This window comes from Nasonia vitripennis, chromosome 1 (assembly GCF_009193385.2).
Source record: "Nasonia vitripennis strain AsymCx chromosome 1, Nvit_psr_1.1, whole genome shotgun sequence".
Classification (NCBI taxonomy): domain Eukaryota; kingdom Metazoa; phylum Arthropoda; class Insecta; order Hymenoptera; family Pteromalidae; genus Nasonia; species Nasonia vitripennis.
In genome coordinates, this window is record NC_045757.1 from 30,354,879 (window position 1) to 30,376,725 (window position 21,847).

Here is a 21,847-nt window from a genome sequence, read left to right on the forward strand (position 1 = left end):
TTACTTGTAATTAGAAGTTGAGAAGACACTTTATTACAATACCTTTCTTAAACAAATTTATGCCTTAAATAATTAGCTTATGTTTACACTCTTAGAAAGAAAGAAATTTATAATTGATAAACATATAATAATTATAATTATATTATACAATTAACAATTTCTAGTCCAATAATTGAAAATTGTTTAATTTTTCCACAGAATAGAAACCAGCTTTAACTTGTCTACCACCAAAAAACCTTCCATTCAAGTCTACTACTGCCTTGATAGCACTTTCAATTCTTTTAAATTCAACAAAGATCCTGACAGCTTCTTCTGGCTGAGCATCAATTACTTCATGGATAACAACACGAATCACATCACCATATTTGGTATTACATTCATCTTTGACTTCAGGTTCCAAATCATCATCAACTTCACCAGGTCCAACCATATTTCTCAGCAAAACAACTTTGCTTGGTGATTTCATAATTTCAGTAATACTTGGCTCATCTTGATTAAATTGTTGAGAATTCGAAGGAGGGGACATGTTCATTAGTTGAGGAGGGGGCATTAACTGTTCCTTTTCGCTCACAATTCTTCCTCCTCGTTTACTTGTTTTTTCCACTTGCAATGCCACTGACATACCCTGCTCTTTCTTTCCAAGACCTTGGCCTTCTTTAAATCCATATTTTGCCATTATTTTAGCAGCAACAGATGATGTTGCATATCCTTGGTTTAGACTTGGTCGAGGAGGAGGAGGCGGGGGAGCTGGAGCTGGTGTTGGTACCACTTCTGGCGTTTCCTGCAGAGATGGTGGTGGGGCTATAGTAGCACCAGCAGGATTACTTCTAAAAGTAGTGCGTTCTTCATCTCTTTCATTGCTCATTGCAGCTATACTCGATAACTGATTGTCTTCAAAATGAGTATTTTCTCGCCTGCTGCGCTTGGTGCTGCGTTGCTCACTCTCCTGATCATGTTCTCGATCTCGCAAGTCCCTCAACTCCTTTACTACTTTTTCATATTCATTAGGCCATGTTGGATCGTATTCATTTATTACATTCCAATCATATTCTTGTCCTACACCAGAAGTACTGGTGTTTCCAGAAAAGTACTTGGTACCGACTTCGTCTTCTTTGTCGTTATCGCGATTCTTAGACTTCAAATCTATTACCGGTGCCAATACGGCGGCTGCTTTTTTATTTTGTTCTCTCTTGCCGTGCGGTATAGCAGCTTTCTTTAATTGAAGCTGCGTCTGCATCAATTTTATTCCTGATGACCATCCTGCCACTTTTTCCGATGTCCGATGTTTATCGAAGTCGTCGTACAAAGACATCTTTGCGCTGATGAAAATATTTCGGAAATTTCGTTGTTATTTACATTCCTTTCATTTTTAACATAATAGAATTTTCATTAGCTTGTCACAACGTTTTATCTAAAACGCATCTAACTGCAAGGTTATAAACGATGTACCGCATCTCACAACACTAAAAGAGGTTAGGAGAACCAAACATATATACACATCAAAATAGCTATAACCGACAGTTGATAAGTATTATTTGTACAAATTTTAAAATTAATATATACCGATAAATAGGTGGATTAACAATTTAAATCGAAAAGGTATTGAGGATGTATATAAAAAGTAAACCTTACAGTAGATTAAAAATCATTTTATTACAATATCTTTTTACATAAGTATCTTTCTAAATAATGTATATTCCATGCATTTGAAGGCAGTTGGAAACAAATCATATTTAGAAATCCTTGTAAAATTCAAATCCAATATGCGTTACATTGATTTTTACATTTATTTATTTTTTATATCTTTTAGGCTTTGACTTAAAGTAATTATGCAAAATAAATAAATGATTTTACAAATTGCATCAGTGGCATGTAATAACAAGATGTAAGTCTAAAATTCGTATTCACATTTATAAATACAATTATTGCCTGCCAATTAATGCAGTGAGGAAGAAGCCAATCATATACTTAAAAAGTATTTCAAGGCAGATTCCCTTATGATATTAATAAATTACTCTTTTGTACATGTTAAAAAATATATATCGCGATTTGTCAATATCTATATTTATAAAAGGCAACATACATAATATTTCCTTCATATTTCATCTTCTTGTAGAAGAACGTTTTTAAAAAAATTTTCTCAAAAAATTTCCTGTCGCTTCAAGATTAACAAAAACAATTATGAGGCACGATTGTGAATCAACTAAACAATCACTTTTCAAATAAGATACAAAGTCTTTTATATTTGCTTGACATTGGCTCTGTTAACTGTAAAAAATATTTAACACGCAGCTAATGCTCAGCGAAGCATGCCGATATACCCATGTATATTTTTATTTTCAATAAAAGATGAAAAATAATGCTTTTGTAATTTGTTTGACCACATGCGTATTTTTGGCACAATAACGCTTTTCATTCGTCGAAATTGTAGCACAACCAGCTGTGGCAGTGTCTTTGAGTACAAAGCAGTAGTCGTCTAACAGCGAGCAACCATTTTCTCTCTTCCTCAATCATAGATTGACGTTTTTGCAATTAGTTACATCGTTCCCTTCCAAGACCTTCTACGAAAACTTCTTACAACCTCTTTCGTTGTAAAAAAATACTTTTCTCTGCCTTTATACTATTGTAGTATATATCTGTATGGACGGCGTAATTACTTATTTTGTAATTGCAAAACATTCATTTCCATGCAGCGATTGTTACTTCAATTATTGAATAAACTGAAGATTTTGTTTTTGTGAAAAACAGTTCATCACAGCCTGACTATCGACAGTGAATTCTTGCTACGCCGAACTGAGAAGTTCTCTAAAACAAAAAGAATTCATTGTTGAAAATATATTTTATCAGACAACCGAACTGTTATAATAATAGTTTCATACTTACGTAGATAATTCCCTTCCCAGTAGTCCAGTTCCAACCAATCCTGTACGAGAACGACTCCTATTTAATTGCGCCCTACGTTCAGCTGTAAACAAAATTGATTATTTATAACAAAAAAACACAATTTCATAATCTCTGTAATGGTAAAATGTAGCAAGTTATACACATTATTACACGCAAAGTCGTGACCTTTGTTAGTCTGTTTGCGCATACTGTAAACAAGCAAGCAAACATGGATGGTTAAATACAGATTAAGTCATGAAATAAGATTCTATAAGATTGGAAAGTTGCTATATATTGATTTCCAAATCGGAAAATCGATATCTTATTGGTCAGTTATTTTACTTTGGACCACAGAAACGTGCGATAGAAATATATGATTTTTGGCGCGCTCTCTTCTATTTTCTTTTTCTTCATTAAATGCAGTTTAATTACCTGATAAAATCTAAATACTTTTTTTAGTTGGACACCAAAGAAACAGACAAAACAAAAACATAAAAAAATATATAAAAAAAAGCAAATAAAAAAACATTAATTTAATCGTAATTAGAAACATTCACAAATATTACAGAATACAAAATTTTTTAATTTTATCGTCGCAAAACTATTAGTCGCATTGTACAATTAAAAAAAAATAAAATAAAAATTTACAATATTAAATAAACGCTTCTATTTGTTAGAACGCTGATCCACAGGTATCGTAAATTTACCGGTATTCTTCGTACCTTTCCAGATTTTCCAATTAACGGACCTTTTATAAATTTCTGTCTGAGGCGAAATCGCGTTAATAACGTTTACCTGTGACGGATCTTTTTTACCATCGTTCGACTTAATTGATCGAAATGATTCGCTCAACAATTTCTGACTCCTAAAAGTAAAAAATCTTTTCAATTTTCGTGTCTTTTTTTCTAAAAAGTTACTGCTATTAGCTTCGGTCATAGTATCATCAATAGGCGGTTCCTTACATTTATCGTAACTACGTTCTAGAGAAACGTCGAGTGTGTTATCATTCTCATCTATCTCTTTTGGATTTTGCTGTTCATTTGTGAATTTACTTAACAACAAAGCAACCGATGCTTCGTTGACGACAGTGGGCAAATCATTACAAGACATCGAAACATGAGGTTTAATAATTTTACGCGGATTAGGAGAAATCATAGATTTTGGAAAAGTTGGCAAAGTTACATTTGCATTCGGAGGACTACCCAAGTATTTCCCGAGTCTACGAGATTTTGCCCTTTTCACGACTTTTCGTCGCCGTCTGATTATAGCTTGTCTTACAAAAGCATTACGTTTAGGTCTCTTACCGACAATTATTTTTGGTCGCGACGCGGATACGGCTTTTTTTGAAAGGCTTGAATGTTTTCGAACTCTTCTATGACCTTTACACTTGGGGATCTGAATTACTTTCTTATTATCTCCCATATTTGAATATAACTTTATCTTATCACTAACGGTCGAGTACCCTAGCAGACTAACATTATTATCGTTATCAATCAGACCCTTAATACCACTGATAATGGAATCAAACTCCTTTCCAAAATCGTTGAAACTTTCATTATTAGAATCCGTACGCGTCGTGTCGTGACTTTCAATATTCGGTCCATCTATATTTGCTTGCTTGAGAGTGGGCTTGAACTTCCAGGCTTTATTAGCAAATTTGAGCCTGGACGCCAGCATTACATAGTTCTTGGTCCTGGGCCCGAGTCTTGACTTACCGCCGGCTGCTCGGGTCTGTCGTTTGCGTCGTTGGTCAGGGCGGCTGAAGGCTGAGCCCGTCTGGAGAGCTTCCATCAAGCTGTCCATCACGCCTTCCTGCGTCTCGTGCGCGTTCATATCGACAAGAGCGCGTTTGCGTTCGGCTCGAGCCGCCCTCTCAGCCTCCGCCTTTTCACGGGCCTCGCGTGCCCGTCGCTGTTTCTCGTCCGCTTCCCGAAGTTTTATTATTTCCTTTTGTGCTTGCTAAAATTGATAGAATTAAGTTATACAAATTTTGTTATAATAGTACGATAATGAGATGACATATCTAGAATGCAAAGTTTACCATAAAATCATCTTTAAATCTCTTTATATCGCCAAAGAATTCTTCAATCGTGTATTTTTGCTTATCAAAAGCGAAAAATTCAGAAATTTCGTTGTACAAACCATCCATGTTTTTAAACATATTCTGCATGATTTCGTACGACTCACGAGCTTTCTTTGCGAATGGCTGTAAATAAATCCAGAAATCAAATTAATTGGGTAAATTCTAGTCTATGTAAAAATGAAAAAAAAAAAAAATAAATAAAAACGATTGTAATATATTAATTAATTTACCGTCATGACTTTAGCAAAGTTGTCTTGATCACTTTGTGGAATCTTAGCATTGTTGAGATCTTGTTCTAGATTACGAATATTCGCATCCATTTGTCGCAGCGTTCGTTGTATGTTTTCCAACGATACTCTGCTGGCTTTGTCAACGTGCCCCAACTCTTCGAAGAAATTTAAGCAGTCCGGGAACTTTCTTTCTATCGTGTCAACCAAATAATGAAGTAAGGTTTGTTTGTTCTCGATATCTTTGGTGCTTGTCAACTATAACAGAAAATATAGAAGTTAGCTATTTCAACATTTTATAAAAGAAAATTGGATTATTTAACTGCAAAAAGCGTAATGCATCAATTACCTTGGTCAAAAAACTGATTTCGAATCCAAAAGCTTGACCATTTTTCGATCCCGAATTCATGTAATTTCCAAGAAGTAAAATAAGCTCTAAGATTTTAGCAAACTTTTTACTGTTCATGACTTCTTCACACGCTGCTGTTCCAGCCACGATGTCAGGTTTTACATCTTGAACGAGCTCGTCATACTTCAACATAAAACTGAGACTCCTCAATCGTGGTAATAACCTCTTTATTTGCGATACCTAAAATTTCATTTTAAATAAGGTCAAGTAATTAATATATACATTATGATTTGATTATCAATTATTAAGTGTAATCATTCTAATTTTGTTTACTTTAACGCAAAATTGTTCCGCTTCCGTTAAATCGTCATACTGATCCTTGTAATTTAGTAATTTCGTCAATTGGTCAGGTGGCGGCAAGTACTGTATCAATCCTTGCAGAATATTATCGTGGATTACAGGTCCTTCGCAACGCAACAAGCAGGTTTTAACTTCATCATACGACATGTGTTTCAAAGTACCATTGATAAGGATTAAAATATTCTGCGCGGATTTTCCATCCAATACTTTAAGGTCTTTGACTTTTTTCGATGGTGCTGATCTAAAATAGGAACACGTTGAATTTCTGCAATTAAAATAAGTCAGAAAATAATTCAAATTATTATTAGAACGTACTTATCAACAACGTCATCCATCTTTTTATGCGCTGGTTTGGACGAGAATTTCTGTGCTAATCCGTTCAATATTTCTGGACTGGCAAGTTTGTCCTCTTGTACCTTTACCCAGAACGACTTCTCTGTCATTTTGTGCGGTAAAATCTACGAGATCGCAGAACGTAAATTTAACATGAATCATAAAATATGTTCTATTAAAATTTCAATAAACAGCTAGCAACAACTTACAGCCTTCCAGTTGGCCCTCTTAAGAGGACCCTCGACTTCCCATTTCTTCTTGGGCTTCAGTCCGTGCGGTAGCACTTGAACGGCATTGGCCATCGGTAACCTTGGCCCTCCCATCATTGGTGGTGGAGGTGGGCCCATGCCACCAGGCATCGGAGGAGGTGGTGGTCCGCCACCTGGTCCACCACCTATCATCGGGGGTGGTGGTGGTGGTCGTGGGCCACCCATGCCTGGCATAGGTGGTGGTGGTGGAGCGCCACCAAAGTTACCCATCATCGGGGGCGGCGGTGGCGGAGGCGGTCCACCTCCCATTCCTGGCATCGGTGGCGGTGGTGGGCAGTTATTTGATTTCTGTAAATGGTAAAATCATCGTTAGATTATCAAATAAATGAAAATAAATAAAAAGTTTAACTAGTGTGATGCAATTGATTGATGTAGGAATAGAACAATGTGAATCTTCTTTAACATTATCAAAATGTCTATCTTCATCGCGTTGGCAATGAAATAGTCAGATTGGATGAGTAGATACAGATTAGACGTAATTGCATGAAAAGCGCTATTAAAGATCATGAATACCACGGAATGCATAATGAATGTTGAAGTACGAGTACAAGTGAATAAGTAGGTATAAATCTGGAGTAATCGGGTGTAGAATTAGCGGAATTCACAACAGATTAATTTCTCTTAGTCTCCATGAAAATCAACTACATTTCTCACTAAACGTCGAATAATTACCGGTAAACTGCTCGCACTCCTGCCGGTGCCCTTTTCAAGCTCTCGAATAACATTTTCCGCATGCTGGAGCTTTGCTTCGGCCTCTTGCTTCCGCGCGATTGCTTCTTCCAGCTTTTGTGACATCTCGCTGAGTCGGTGTTCGTCTTCGGCTTTAGATTTCTCAACGAGAGTCTCGATTAGGGGTTGTACGTCGATTTGGAAGCGCTTCGTTGCGCTAAAGTCAGGATCGCAGCCCGAGCGGTGCAGCACGATTTGCGACACGCACTCTTCTATCAGTTTGTAGTAGGCAGATCTACAAGAACGAAAGAAAATTATTATAAATGCATTAGAAAAAAAAGTAAATAAAACTTTGGTCACTCCTTACCTAATCAAAGCATCGTCTCTGATAAACAGTAGATGTTGCAAGATGGATAAGAAATAAGGTTCCGCGACGGTATCCATCACCATATTTTTTACCACCTCGAAACAATCGTTTACGTCGTCCAATTCCAACCTAACATGATCGAATCTTTGTACGAATTCCTCGTAATCTTCGTCTTTGTAATCGTTGAAAATTTTCAAATGCCTCACTAGATCTTCCGACTCGTCCTCGCCTTCTAACGTTTCCAAGATATCAGCTAACCCCGCTCTCATTATCTCGTTTCGCAAATGCAATCGAAAATCCAACTCTTCCGCCGACGAAATGATGGAGTTTATCAGTTGAAGGCATACCACCTGTAAATAACGATAAAATTAGAATTTTATTTTTCAACAAGTACAGCAATCTTTTATTTTTATTAATTTGCTTAGTAATGTACAATTGAAAAAAAAACTGACCCTCAGATTTTCATTCTGCTTGTTCATCAAGCCCTGGACGATGGGCAGGAACCTGTCCCTGCCATTGAACTCTCCGTTCATTGTTATAGCGTCGAGAACTTTTTTGTGGCTGTCGCTGGATATGAGGCAGACGGCACCGAGTAGTTTCACCGCCTCACACATGACCGAAGGCTTGTTGGGCTCGAGCGAGCGGGCGACTATCGTTAGGGCCTCGTGATGCGCCAGGATCTCCTTTATGCCGACGGTATTGTTCATGATGGCCTTCAGGCAACGAATACACTCGTACTGGATCCTCTCGTATCGGCTGTCACTGCGAGTGGCATTCACGGGGGAGACAGAAAGAAAATGTTTTGAATCGAAAAAATAATAGAGGATTGATTGGAGATGAGCTGGACTACGGCGAGCTTTACATGTAGGTATGATAAGTTTGAAAAGCTCTGCGTTCGATGGCCATAACGACTTTTTCTGTTGCATCGTGTGCTTCGATTGAAATGGACGAGATTTTATTCGTTAAGTTCTACAGAAATAACTATGTCTGCGCGTTGCATGCGTTTATTCATGCTATTCAATACTTGTTTTGAATAGGAATAAAGTTGCTTCGTGAAAAATCGAAATCGTTCTAGGCCATCTTATTTAAAAGAAAAAAAAGTAGCTTATGCACTGCTCTGTGCGACAAACAAACAAATACTTTGTCTTTCAAAAGATTACAATTTAAAAATAAAAAATTCTCGTGTAAGCTTTTTGTTATTCTAATAAGTTGCGGCACAATTTTCTCGCAAACTACAAACTACATTTCACGCTTGAAAAAAAATTAGTCTACAGTAAAAAGTCTGCACAACACTGGCACGGTTAACATCGATTGAGTGTCTAAAATTACCTATTAAAATGAATGAAAGAACTGCAATAGAAGAAGAGAGGTCAGATGTTAGAATCGCTCGTAAAGATAAGAGTTTATGAAGTGTATAAAGAAAGTATTTTTAAAGCTGTACAATCTGCACACGAAACCATTCGCGGACACACGTCTCCTCTATTCACACTCCGCATCACACACCCACAGCTTTAACAATATATCTCTAGACTCCGAATAAGATGCTTCATTCGAGAAACTTACTTCCGATAGCATTCGTTGAGGATGACGAGGACCTGTTTGAGGCCTTTGGTGCCGAACTCCTGGACCCAACTGAGTGGGTTGTTGGTCAACGCGATCCTGAGCGACTCGATGCACGTGTGGATCTTGTTGATGCTCAGGTCCGGCTGGGACAGGTACTGTATGTAGTCCGCGGGCTTGTCGAACTTGTTTCGACTGTCCTGGATACTACCCTTGTAGTGCAGAATCAGCATCTCTTTCTTCTTTCGCTCGGACTGCTGTCGCAGCGGTTCCTTTTTCTCCTCCGACAGGTTCATGTTTGCCTGTAATATTTTCATGTTTATTATTGGTGTCATGTATCTTCATTCGATTGTTCAATTATTCATGTAAGATGAAAATAATTTTAGAAAAAAATAATGAATTGTAAGTAATTAGCTTTTAAAGGAAAAAAGAAGACAACCCACCAAAAGTTCCTCGAACTTGTCGTTCGTCGTCTCTTCATCCATCCTCTCGATCATGCAGCGCTGCTGCTCGACCTCGTTGAAGTCATCGCCGGAATGTGGCCGAGGCATAGTGCTCGCATATGAGCCACCGCCCCGGCCCGTCTTTTTTGGCCTTCCGAACCATGTGTCCAGCTGAAACATCGAAATAAAAGTATGTTTTTAATCGACTCGTTACTTTCAAAAATAAAAAAAAAATTCTCAATCTCAATAAGCCTAATTGTGTATTTCGAAAGTGCACAAGCGAATGTGCAACGTGACTGAATTAAGTTATAGGAATTTAATTAATATACACATGCATCGTCTCGCGAATAATAACTTTCGTTTTGAAAGTAAAGTTTTCTGCGGCACGTGGTTTGTTTACATTTTTTGTATAAAATAACTTTGTGAATCATATACGTCGATAATAATACGCATACTATATGCATATAAAAATGTGAATTGCTTAAGAGTGTAAATCGTGTGTAAAAATATTATTCATCATCGTGATCGTTACGTCACGAAAACACAGACCTGAAATACCGGTAAACTACACAGTACAACGTTGATCCGCGGTTTTCGCTTTTTATGTGATACTTCGGTATTCTTCGCGTGACAATAATTGTTATAAATTCAAAATCGAAAGACTTTTCTAGAAAAAAGTCACTTTTCGCAGAAAAAAAACGTGCGTTGAATAAATAAAAATTTGAAATATCCACATTAATGAAGCAGTAGCGAAGAACGATCTAAGATTCACTATTTCACCTTCAAAAAGTCCAGCGAAAAATTGCACACCACGCAACGCATTTGTGTAGCCCTATTTTCACTCGAAAATAATAAATTTCACCGAATCTCTATTCGCATAACCTTTTGCCCATAATTATAAGCACAGAATGTGTAGCAAAAGAAAAAAATAGACATCGACTATCGAGAATAAGAGCCGATGACAGACTGACCGTCGAAGCATATTAACAATAGTTCGAGTTCAAACGTTATAGTCTCCTCCCCGAAATCCCGACTGTACACGCGGAAGCAACGTCGAACATAATAAGTCCACGATATTATATAGAGGCATATCGTCGCGTCGGATATATTGTGATTATGGCTTCTGTATGCCGATTACGAAAGTCACAATGGGAAAAATTATTATTCCGGGCGCACATGTTTTTTGACGGCTCGTATATAATGGATTAATGTCACGCGCGGCGTCGATTAGATGGCAAATGTGTGGCTGAAAATTAGTTTTAAATGGTCGCTTATCTGGACTGGATATACGTGTTAATATAGCAGTGTTAAAATCGGATTAATTAGAATTAGATTTAGTTCAGAGAGAACGTGAGCTCGTTTGAAAAATAATACGCGACTATGATTCTATACAAGATATGGATTTTATAATAAACAAATTATATCTCGCATAGTATAGTATTGCAAGATAGAAAAGGGAATCGACTTCCTGCAATTTGTATTCATGAAAATTTCGCATTCGAAAAAGGTTCAAGACCTATTACACACGCGTGTGGTTGAAATGGGTATATAACATATGAAACGAAGATCAGCATATGATAAAGATATCTCATCTGTGCAGACAAGTAGAAACGCGCGCTCAATGATTGCGTACGCAGAATACATCATCAGTGCGTTAATTAACTTTGCATACAATATGAAACGCGCACAGCACATCTGCGTATAATAGACGCGTGGATATAGCTCCATTATGCTGAGGAATTCGTTAGCGAAGTGATAAGTTTAGGCTTTGATAAAAAATATTATGCCTAGTGAAACCCACGTTGCAATTTAAATGTTTTAAAAAACGTATAATAAATTTAACAATATATGTATAACCGTTCAAAATTTTCGAATACAAGCGTTTCAATTAATACATTATTATTGCTATGGAAAAAAAGAAGAATTATATTTATTATATTAATAGTAGGTGAACTTGAAATATCGCATTTCTGTTTGTAAACAAGACTACAAAAGTTGCAATTTCACGTGGGGCATAAGTGAAAGTATTTTTTAATTAACTTGAAATTTTTGCTTCTAGAGTAAGATAAATCACTTATACATGATTCATATTTCCAACAATGGTATCCAAGATAAAGACCATAAAGTCTGATAATGTTATGATAATCTTCCAAGGCGAGTTCCGCAGAGACCTTTATTTAGCACGTGAGTTTGGATGAAATTTTAAAACACTTCTTCTAATACACGCTGAACAGAATAAAAAATAACTAATCTATCGGTCATTCATCCTGACAAATCTTATACATCGCTCGATAAAAATATATTTAAAGAAGTTAAATTTGTCGTCAACTTTGAAGTCTCGCGCGTCGTCTCTTAAAATAATAAACAAAGTATTTTTAGCGACTATACGATCATGGAATAAAGACAGTGCGCACGAGACCTATATTTATCACCAATCTAATAATAGTTTGCAAATAAATTTTCCTCTTCATCACGTATAAAAAAGAAATCGATCGCGCGTCAACATCCGTTTGACAGGTAAGCACACAGAGAAATTCCGTGAACTTAATCAGCCAATCCCATTATGACATGCTGTAGCGGTCTATTCTCGTCAAGACCTTCGCTGGGCAATAAAAAACACGAAAAAACACTTATTTTACGTACACGTAATTCATTCAAGTTCTTCAACAGATACAACGAAAAAAAGAGCGACAAAAGAAACGGCGTTTACCAAAGTGTCGTTCGCTCTTTTTTCTCTCCAATCGCATCGGGCTGATTTCACGAGAGGTGTGTCAGGCCTTCTATCCGCTGTTTCTAATTTCCGTAAAAAGGAACGCACGGCATTTAATTCGATATAGCTAGCGTGCGCGATAAAAAAATCGAGATTGTGCGGCTGCACTGGGGCAGCAAACGTAACCTGCAGTGAAATTCCAATGACGACACGCACCGTTCTTTTTTTCGCTCATTAAGGTTGCGGCACAATCGATCGTTTGTTTTAAAACGTGTTTCGCTTGCCCTTTTGTGGTTTTTACCTACTTTTAACAGTAAAGTACACCAATGATTCAAAAAAATCATGCTTCCATATCAACCTTCTTGTAAAATCAAGCTTCCCAAGAAACCGAGCATTGCGTATACACCCACTTCACAATACTCTCCGAACCGAATTAACCGCCCCCCCCCCCTATAGAGTTTCAAACTGTCGTCCTCCATCCTTATAATCCCGCGCATTACAGACGTTCTCGTTTCATTCGAACTCGCGGTCGCGCAGTCGGAATGCGTAAAAGACAAATAACCCGCGAGAGAGCGAAATAAAGCAATAGAGGCTTACCCATTCGGCAATCATAATGCGTAGTGAAATGTGCGCGACACCAATTCACCAATGCGTGAGTTTTCACTCGCAGCGACTCGCGCCTCTTTTTTTCTCTCTCACTCGCACTGTGTCTCTCAGTGTCGCGTGGATAAGAGTCACTTTTGTTCGCTCGGCTTCGCCGGTCCGATAATGTTATAAGTCATGATGTCGAAAGCTTCGCTCTGCGCTCGCTCTCCTTTTTCTTTTCTTCCGCAGAAATTCACTTCTGGCTAATAACGCGCTTTATCAGCCGCTTTATCGATTCGATACACTTTGGACTGTAATACACATATACTGCTCAATGAAAATGTTCTTATTTTTCTGCTGGATTGAGATTGCAAATTTGAGACGAAATGATCATGCGCGCGTATTTTTAACGCATATTTTATTATAATGAAAATAAAAGAATGTGTGGATCTGAAGAAGCGTATATAGTTATAAATACAATTAGTGCATATTTATAAACGCGTCATCCATCGAGAAAAACGAAGCAAAAACGCGGTGCTCATAAGATGCATAATTTTGCAATCAGCAGCATCTCTCATTCATAAACACGCTCTCCGTCTCTGATGCCAAAAGAAGATTCCGTTTACACCCAAACATCATTTTTACGACTTCTCAACTACATCAAACAATCGAACCAAAGCTCATCGGACTGTGGTAAATACACACACGCGTGTACACGCGAAAACTCAGTGAAGGAGATTCGACAACAAATGTCCGGTTATTCGGTAATCGACTGCGCTGACGCGAGACCGTATATTTATAGAGATGATCCGCGAGCGCAATATACCGCGCGCGTGTAATAATAAACTTGAAAATTTTTTGCGTCTAGCATAAAGATCACGATCGCTTTTATTTTTCTTCCTTTCAAAATTCTCGCTAGCCCGGTTTGCTTTTAAATATATGAAGAGTATATATCATCGCGCGAGAGCGAATTGAAAAATCGCGGATGAGAGGGAAGTGTGTGTGTTTGTTTGAGAAATTAGCGGGAGTAAGCTTGCTTTTTCGGTTGGTGAAAAAGCCATAGCTGGAAAATTACGAGGCCCGTGACAATTGCGTCGCGGTTCGAAAAGTTGCAGTACAAGGATGAGTCCTTGCAAAGTTTGTTTTTTGTATAGGCATGACGTGAGAAAGAAACATACAACATTTAATGTCCCTCTATTTTTGAATGAATTGAGCTGCAGACGCTTGGAGATATATCTGGAGATGCTAATAATAATTTTCGCGAGAAAAGTATAAGAATATTGTTGTTATTCGAATAAGCTTCTTCTGTCAATTGACGCAGATAGTTGTCGTCACTGACCGAGTTTTTCTTTTCAAGTGTTAAAATAAAATTCTGCATTTTGTTGTGCAACCAGGTATTGCTTGCTCTTTTCCCGAGAATACGTTTAACAAGACAACAAACACATTTATACGTTTTAAAATAGAAAGTTACGCGACGTATTATTCTTGTGATCTTGAAGAAAAAATTTATTCTCAAACAATACTTATATGGCATTTAAAAAGTTAATTTAATCAGCGATTCGAATGCACACAGCGTCATTATTTTGAAAGGTCACGTTTTCTCGGACTTTTATGCGTTTTTTTTCAGATATACTCAAGTCAGGACTCCATTTGTGGACAAAAGCTTACAGATTGAATCTTTGACTTTTTTTAACGTCTGCTCGAACAGACTTTGACATTATACAATTTTAAATTACACCCCGGAATAGATTTTTGATACGGAAATTTTATCAAGTCGATATACTAAACCGAAAAACACTCGACGCAGTATTTTAAGAACGAGTTAATCAAGCCTTTAATTCGCGTCGATTAAGCACAAATGACGGCTACGCAACTGAAAGTATTCAAGGAGTCAACGCACTGTATACTGCATTCCTATAACGAAAACCGACAAAATATTTCAACGCGAACAGTATCCGCTTCCTTCGAAAATCGAATTTTGTTATAAAAATCGCGTGCAGATCTCGACGATTACTATATCATCATTATGGTAAAAGTCATGACGAAAGTACGGTCCGAAAATAACCGTGAGTCACCACAGTGTGCAGATTGATGGGGAATCCGAAGATTATCTCTATACACATACAAACTGTGATGTCACGGTCATTTTTACCATATTCTCTCTCGGCACAAGGTCATCAGACACACTCGCGGTGGTGCGTGATCTCACGACAGAAAGCTACATCGTCTCGAGTTTGCTTCAAGAACCCAGCAGAAATATTCATCGATTCTTTGCAAAAGCACTTCACTGCATACCTTGACCAGCACTGAACAAACACTCACATACACATGTATAAGTATACCGGGAAGTGAAAATCCAACTAGACACGCGAAATCCTGGTCAGAGCGTTGGTCAGTCACGCCTGTCCCATCATCGTGATCCGCGTAAGCGTGTCACGCGGAGATAAGAGAACCCGTTTCCCGAAGGCACATCAACAGTTAGCTTCGAAGCCTCGTCGATTTGTATATATATATATATATATATATATATATAGCAAGAAGTGCACGCGCGCGCGTCCGATCTGCGACTGCGGCGGCAGAAAACATTTCACGAGCGCACAGCGGCGCGGCATCAGCCTCTCTCACTCTTCGCCCCCACGCGTGTCTGTGTGTGGATGAACGTATAGTAGGTAGATAATACACGTTGGAGTGGGCAAACAGCAGAGAAGCAAGCAATATAGCGTCATCGCCGTCGTCATCGCAGCAGCGCTGCAGCGCGCAGTGTATCGCGTATCGCGACGCATTGTCTTCCGTACGCCTGTCCGCTTCCTTCCTCGCTGCTTCCGCGTGCAGCCGAGAGTGCAAAACGCGAGCCTTTTGGATTCGCCGACAGATTTGATGCTTGGCAGGAGAAATACGGATGTGTAATGTAAGCGAATTTGTTTGGACATCCACCGTAAGATGACTAAGTTTTGTTTGAACTATGTAGCTGGAGAAATTTTTTTCGGATGAGTAGACGTATCTTTGAATAAGTTGAATTGTTGAATTTTTTGAATCCATATAGTATCGGTTGATCAATTGCGAATCGACTAAAGGTGAAGAATAAGGTCATTTGTGAAGTGAAATTCTAACGTTTATTATTGTATTTGTGAACAAACCGCGTAGCCTTTTGTTTAAAGACCAAGGCTTTTTCTATTGTATCCAGATGTGTGTTGAAGCAATGCTCGAAGTGCAATCGGTCTAAAAATTAGCAAGCGAGTATGCTAAACACGAGATAACGTGTAACGTATCAGCACCTGCTACCAGCTTGTTTGGATAAATGCAATCTTGCTCTCTAAACTCAGCGATTGCTTAGCATTGTAATTAGAAAAGATACCAAAACTTTTTTTTTTTTAATATTTTCAATTATAGAAAAACAAAAAATTTAAGACACGAACTTTTCTCATGCACACTCTGTTTACATCGAGCCGAATCATCCCTAAAGACCCTCCTAACAAAAGATTACGTACACGTTCCCGCTGTGCGAAAATCGGGCGCAGAAAATCTCCCGAGGAGCATTTTGCAGGCTGCGCAGAGTGAAAGCGGAATACATTGGCGCGAGGATCGCGATTGAGATATGTGTAACGGGCTCTCTTGTGGTGCTGCGCGAAAACGCGCGCGATGCGGCGACCAGAGAGAAGGTGCAAGCGCCGAGGAATACACGCCGTTCGTATGAACGTATAGAGGTAAATAAAAGGGGGTCTCTTGGAATTTGGTGTCAGTTTTTACGACTTTTTTTCGGCAGTTAAAGATAAAAGTGTATATCTAAACGGTATACACGCAGAGTCTAAGTGTTGGATTATAACGTCTCTTTCCTTGCGGGCTAGCGGTGTTGTATACGTGTGATTTATTGTTGTCGAGAGTAGACAATAATCGTGTTAACAATTGATACTGCAATTTGTGACTGACAAATGGCTGTTAATCAGCAGTTTTTCAGTGCTGCTCGAACAATAACACTTGGTTATATAGCTTTGTTGAATGGAAGCCAATCGAAAATATGCAACAGGTATGCGAGAATTGTAAACATTAACAGATGGGAGGATTGGAAAGTCAATAATTTATCTATTTTTAGAACGATTTCGTCATCAGGAGCAAAAATAATTGGCTGTCGATGCGTTGCATTGTCTTTCTATGTGCATACGGGCTGAATGATAATTTGAAAAACGAGTATATCAATTTGTTCGCATATTGTAGTACGACGAAATCGCTTCCAATTAGAAAGTAGATAATGACAGATTTGATTTGTTGTTCCATAGGAAGTTTGATATGAAACAAACCGATATTTTATTGTGTACGTAGAAACACTGAGAAAAAACGGTGTAAACATTATCGTAGATAAGTTCACACGTAATCTATGCTAAAAAGCACACGTATCTATACCAACACAAAGTATGCTAATTTTTATACATTTGTATTCAAGCACGAACCTTGTTTCATTTTTCAAATAAGTGTACAACTACGCTTTGACACGAATAGTCACTCGATGTACGATGCAAATCTACTATATGCTAACGTATTACATAAAAATATTAAATCTAAGTTGATTTGGACAAAGGAAGCGTGAATTGCGTATAGTACTTATGCAGTCATCTTTATTTTTGCTATGTGCGTTTTAAGCCAGCCAAAATAATCGTTTATTTCGTCATTTCATGCGAGTATAGCAAAGTCGTCACCTTTATTTCAAAGCGTGTGTTGCGTAGTTTAGTATATTCATTTTTGCGTAGAAATGTATAGGTAAATAACAAATGAAAAAAATGCCGATATTTTATGAATTTGAAAACATTCAAGCGTGATGAATCAGCCAGTGCTCGTAGTGGTAGAAGGAACTCGAATGCATTGCAAAACTTCAAGAGTTAAAGAATCATCTATCTCGAATAAAAAAAAAAATAAGTAACAAGAGAAAACAATTTGCCTTACAATTGTGCCCCTACCGAAATTGAAATAATTAGCGTAATTCAACAATTTCAAGAACTCGCAACGCAATTACCATCAATTATCTTAATTCTCCTCGTACGTTTTTCTTAAAACCCCGCAAAAATTTAAACGCGTATATCCTACTAAAATTACGTTTTATACTTATTTTTCATGAAAAAGAAAAAAAAACTATTCAAAGCATATTACGCGCTAATTTGACGATCGCATGCTGCGGAGCCATTTGTTCGGTTTCATAACAAACACAGTTACCTGCTGCAGCACAACGTGCTTCAGTTTCCTCACACAACATATCAAAGTTTTATCACCCCGGAAAATAGCACAAGCGTCCATTCCCAATATACAAAATTAAACGCCGACGAGTATAATAGCTAAAGCAGCCCTCAAAAAAGCGCGTATCCCGCTCGAGAAGCTCTCTCATGACGTTTGGAATACCAGAGCACCTGTAGAGCCGAGCCATTCATATCCCACGCTCTGTTCATCGCATAAAACTCGCCGTGCACCGGCCAAGAGGAAAAGAGAGAGAGAGAGAGAGAGAGAGAGAGAGAGAGAGAGAGAGAGAGAGAGAGAGAGAGAGAAAGACAGTCTCGGGGCGCCACGTGCAAGGCAAAGAAAGACGACGTACAGGCATCCAAGCGAGAGCTTCTCTCTTCCTCTTTGGCACGCTGGAGTGCCCATCGAGTACAACAGCGCGCAGGTAGCTAGGCCTCGATCGGAATCTATATACTACAGCCATACTCGTCGCGGTGCTTGTTCGTTATACACACTGCGAGGCACCTGACTCGAGGAGAGAGAAAAAAGGCGGAGTAGCGAAATTTCGAGCGATGCACTTTGCGTAAGGCTGGAAGTGACGTGTGTGTACACTGTACGTACGCACATGCGGTGCTTAGTCGGCGAGACTGATGACTGCGCAATCGTGCGAAGGCTTATCATTGCCGTTTCTATTGGAGCGGGCGGATGCGCGTTGCGGCCGTTTAGACGCCGAGCGCGCCGAGATTTCGTGCGCCGATGTGTTTGTAGAGGTCGGAGTGGACGCTGGTCACCTTGAATTTTTAGAGGCCTTCGGCGCGGCTCCTTGATTGGCGACGGTTGACGAGAGAATTTTCTAGTGTTTTGGCCGATTTCTTCGATTCGAACGGCCGAACTTTTTTGCTTCAAGCTTCTGTGAATTTCACCTTCTATGAAAGTAAAATAAACATTGCCCGATTACCAATAGCCGATATCTATACAGTTCCACGTGGAAGAAAAATTTACGACGTTCGTATAATAAAATATCGAGACTAAAACTATACAGCGATGTTTCGTCATTCCTCGATGTAAACTGCAAACAGTGTAATGCATACATTAAGATAACGGAGCAATAATTCCGCGGGTGACTAATGTTCCAGCCGTAAATGCTTTAATTGGCTACTGCAAACTTCTACCTGGCTATTCGCAATTCGCGCAGAGTTTAGCTGAGAAAATTTCAAGTTTAGCGGGGGTAAACAAGTTTACATCGTTGATTTTCATGTTTGGATCATCTAATTGAGAAAAAATATTAAATAGAATTAATTTGCACGAAATAATCAAGATTCTATTTCCTAATTAACCCGCACACACAGTTATAGGAACCATCAAAAATATTTTCAAAAGACGCACGGGTCACGCAACGGAAGAAACGCGCCGGAATCACGGAAAACTCTCCTCCTAACGATCCCTCCAAAAAGCCAGAGACAGACCCATCACGCGATAATCGTCCTCCCACAATCAAGATCCAGCAACCATAACATCACTCCTCTCGCCTGATACTCTTTCCCCAACAAACACTGCTACACATGTACAGCCGGCGCAACGGCTACTCAATGGCCGGCCGACCGTCTGCATTAATTAACGTAAGTAAGTAAGTAAGTATACACGTAAGCGTGTATAACGTGAGCTGGGCTGTTATCGCGTGAGCGCGCGCGTAATTCGCGAATCGAAACGGGAAAAAAGTAAGTAAGTAAGTCGGAGGCGCCTCGAGCAAAAAATGCAAATCTATGAGGTCATCCGCAGAGTCGCGGTTGGTGAATACACGAGTGACGTCACGGGCAGTTGTGGAACGGTTGGCGGAGTTGCCGTAGCTCCTTTTTCATTCTTTTTCGTGAATGAGAGGAGAGTTCGAGTGAGTTGGTGTAAGAACTTACAGCGTTGAAAGACATCTTTTTAGACGATTCTTGCGGCGAGATGCTTCTTGCTGGATTTCAACGTAAGCCGTTTTCCAGAGTTTTTGGTTTAACGGATTTCAGTGCACTGAGAAAACATGGTTTTATACTAGTTCTATCCTCGCGAGGAATGTCGGTTGTTAAGGATACCGTATAGTTGTAAGAATTATTTTACGACAGGGCGGATGCTTTCATTTTGCGGATATACATGTTCTAGATAATTTTCTTACATTTTTTCTGCTTCGAAGTAATTTACAGAAGGTGAAAATTCTAGTTTCGAGAAATATCAACCGAAGTATTAGATTTCAATGGTCGTTATATCTGAAACCATTATCTATGTTCTGTGTTATAAGTACCAGTGATTAATCAAGATGACTGTGAAAATCGTTCGATTTCTACGCAACGATTTTAAATTCTAAACTTAACTTTCCGCAAGTCCGCTTGTAATAGTTTTTCCTTATGCTACTAGCTGGCAAACGGTTTCGAGCTCAACGAATTGTAACAAAATAATTACCTATGAATAGCTTCAAAGGAGTAATTATGACTACTACAAAATGCTGTTATTTTTCATTAATGGATAGCCTTTTACTTTAAAAGAGCAATTATGCACTACTGCCAAAAGTCAACTACGGTTTTTTCACCCTTTCTTTTACAACTATAAAGAAGCGCGATATACGGTTCACCGTGACATAAGAACATGTATATATCATAATGATAACAACAGAACGACGTAATTAACGACAACGAAGCCGAGGAAATTTAATCGATGCTATTTTGCGAGTAACGCGATGGTCTGAAGTTCAAATTTTGATTATTACTTTCGTAAGGAGAATTTATGCAACCACTAATGTTTTAACTCGAAACTGCTCAAGCTTCCAGAGCATACTGCGCCAAAATCTCTATGCTCACTGTATCTTATCTTTGCGAGAGAACAATATGACATCTCTTTTTACGTTATCATCAAACCGCTTAACAAGTTATCACAAACTTCTCGCGCAATGTAAATTCCCCGTAATTTTTAAAACTCGTGATTTTGGTAAGTATGGATTTAATACGGTCGACGGTTCAGACTTTTACATAATAACGTACGTTTTAATTAATTAAAATTCTAATAACGTTCCAAGACATAACTTTAATTTTTGTAAAATTAAGAAAAAAATTACTTATTTAAAATATCTTTAACATGCATAATAATATAGCAATAGTTTTATAAGTTGTGTATATTCTCATATAAATCATCAACACATAGAGAGTAGAGACATGATTATCACAACACTGATAGAGTAATCAAAGTGTGGTCCCATCAAAACATTGTTATTGTGACACTCTAGTTTAATTAATGTTATTTTCAACTTGTAATTTCAATATTTCTATAGAAGTCTACTGATTTCAATTAATTTTTGCTATTAAAGTTCTTTCAAACAGTTCACACATTATCAGAACTCATATTACTGTTGAAAACAATGAATAGCAACATTTGCATGCTATGTTGATATCTGTGATGCTCACAGGAAATATGTTAAGTAAACAAAAGGATTAGGCACTTACAAAGCCAGCAGATGCTTTATCTCTTCTGTTTGCCATTGTTCCAGATACCTTCACTCAAAAAAATATCTTTGATGCATTGTCCCTCCTACAAGGAAAAGCGAGTCATCAACATATTGCAAAATTAATTTTTGCAAAATCAACGCACAAGAATCAATTCTGAGCAGCAGTGAGTGTTTTCGTTCGAATGTAATAGACGTGTAATAGCACGAATTTTCAAAAGTCAATATGGCTGAGAAACACCTGTGACCCATAGGCCTCAAATGCACCTCATATAAGTAATGAGCACGAGGGGCATCGGTCACAGTGGCGGTTCAGTGACACATGCAATTAC

At 38.3% G+C, this 21,847-nt stretch overlaps 2 protein-coding genes across 25 annotated transcripts; both read right to left on the reverse strand.

The window, feature by feature from the left end:
- Positions 1–10: 10 nt before the first annotated feature.
- On the reverse strand, positions 11–1,479 carry LOC100114859 (splicing factor 45). Its single transcript, XM_001599777.5, has one exon. It carries the CDS (start codon positions 1,310–1,312, stop codon positions 161–163), a length of 1,152 nt encoding a protein of 383 aa, XP_001599827.1. The 5' UTR covers positions 1,313–1,479; the 3' UTR covers positions 11–160.
- A 155-nt stretch (positions 1,480–1,634) lies between these two features.
- On the reverse strand, positions 1,635–21,601 carry LOC100115587 (protein diaphanous). 24 transcript variants are annotated; one of them, XM_032595813.1, is made up of 17 exons: positions 15,165–15,467; positions 12,851–13,149; positions 9,544–9,714; positions 9,104–9,402; positions 8,870–8,890; positions 7,993–8,302; positions 7,541–7,890; positions 7,177–7,468; positions 6,445–6,792; positions 6,218–6,360; positions 5,876–6,167; positions 5,543–5,782; positions 5,197–5,451; positions 4,925–5,089; positions 3,606–4,842; positions 2,884–2,965; positions 1,635–2,805 (listed from the first exon to the last, which is right to left on the reverse strand). In XM_032595813.1, the coding sequence occupies exons 2-17, from the start codon at positions 12,863–12,865 to the stop codon at positions 2,784–2,786; spliced, it is 4,242 nt and encodes a 1,413-aa protein (XP_032451704.1). In that variant the 5' UTR covers positions 12,866–13,149; positions 15,165–15,467; the 3' UTR covers positions 1,635–2,783. The 24 variants fall into 24 exon arrangements, 22 of the variants coding, with proteins under 22 accessions (XP_032451704.1, XP_031777151.1, XP_032451705.1 ...); XM_031921291.2 differs by having other exon boundaries at positions 14,991–15,408; XM_032595814.1 differs by having other exon boundaries at positions 15,181–15,404.
- Between the last annotated feature and the right edge of the window lie 246 nt (positions 21,602–21,847).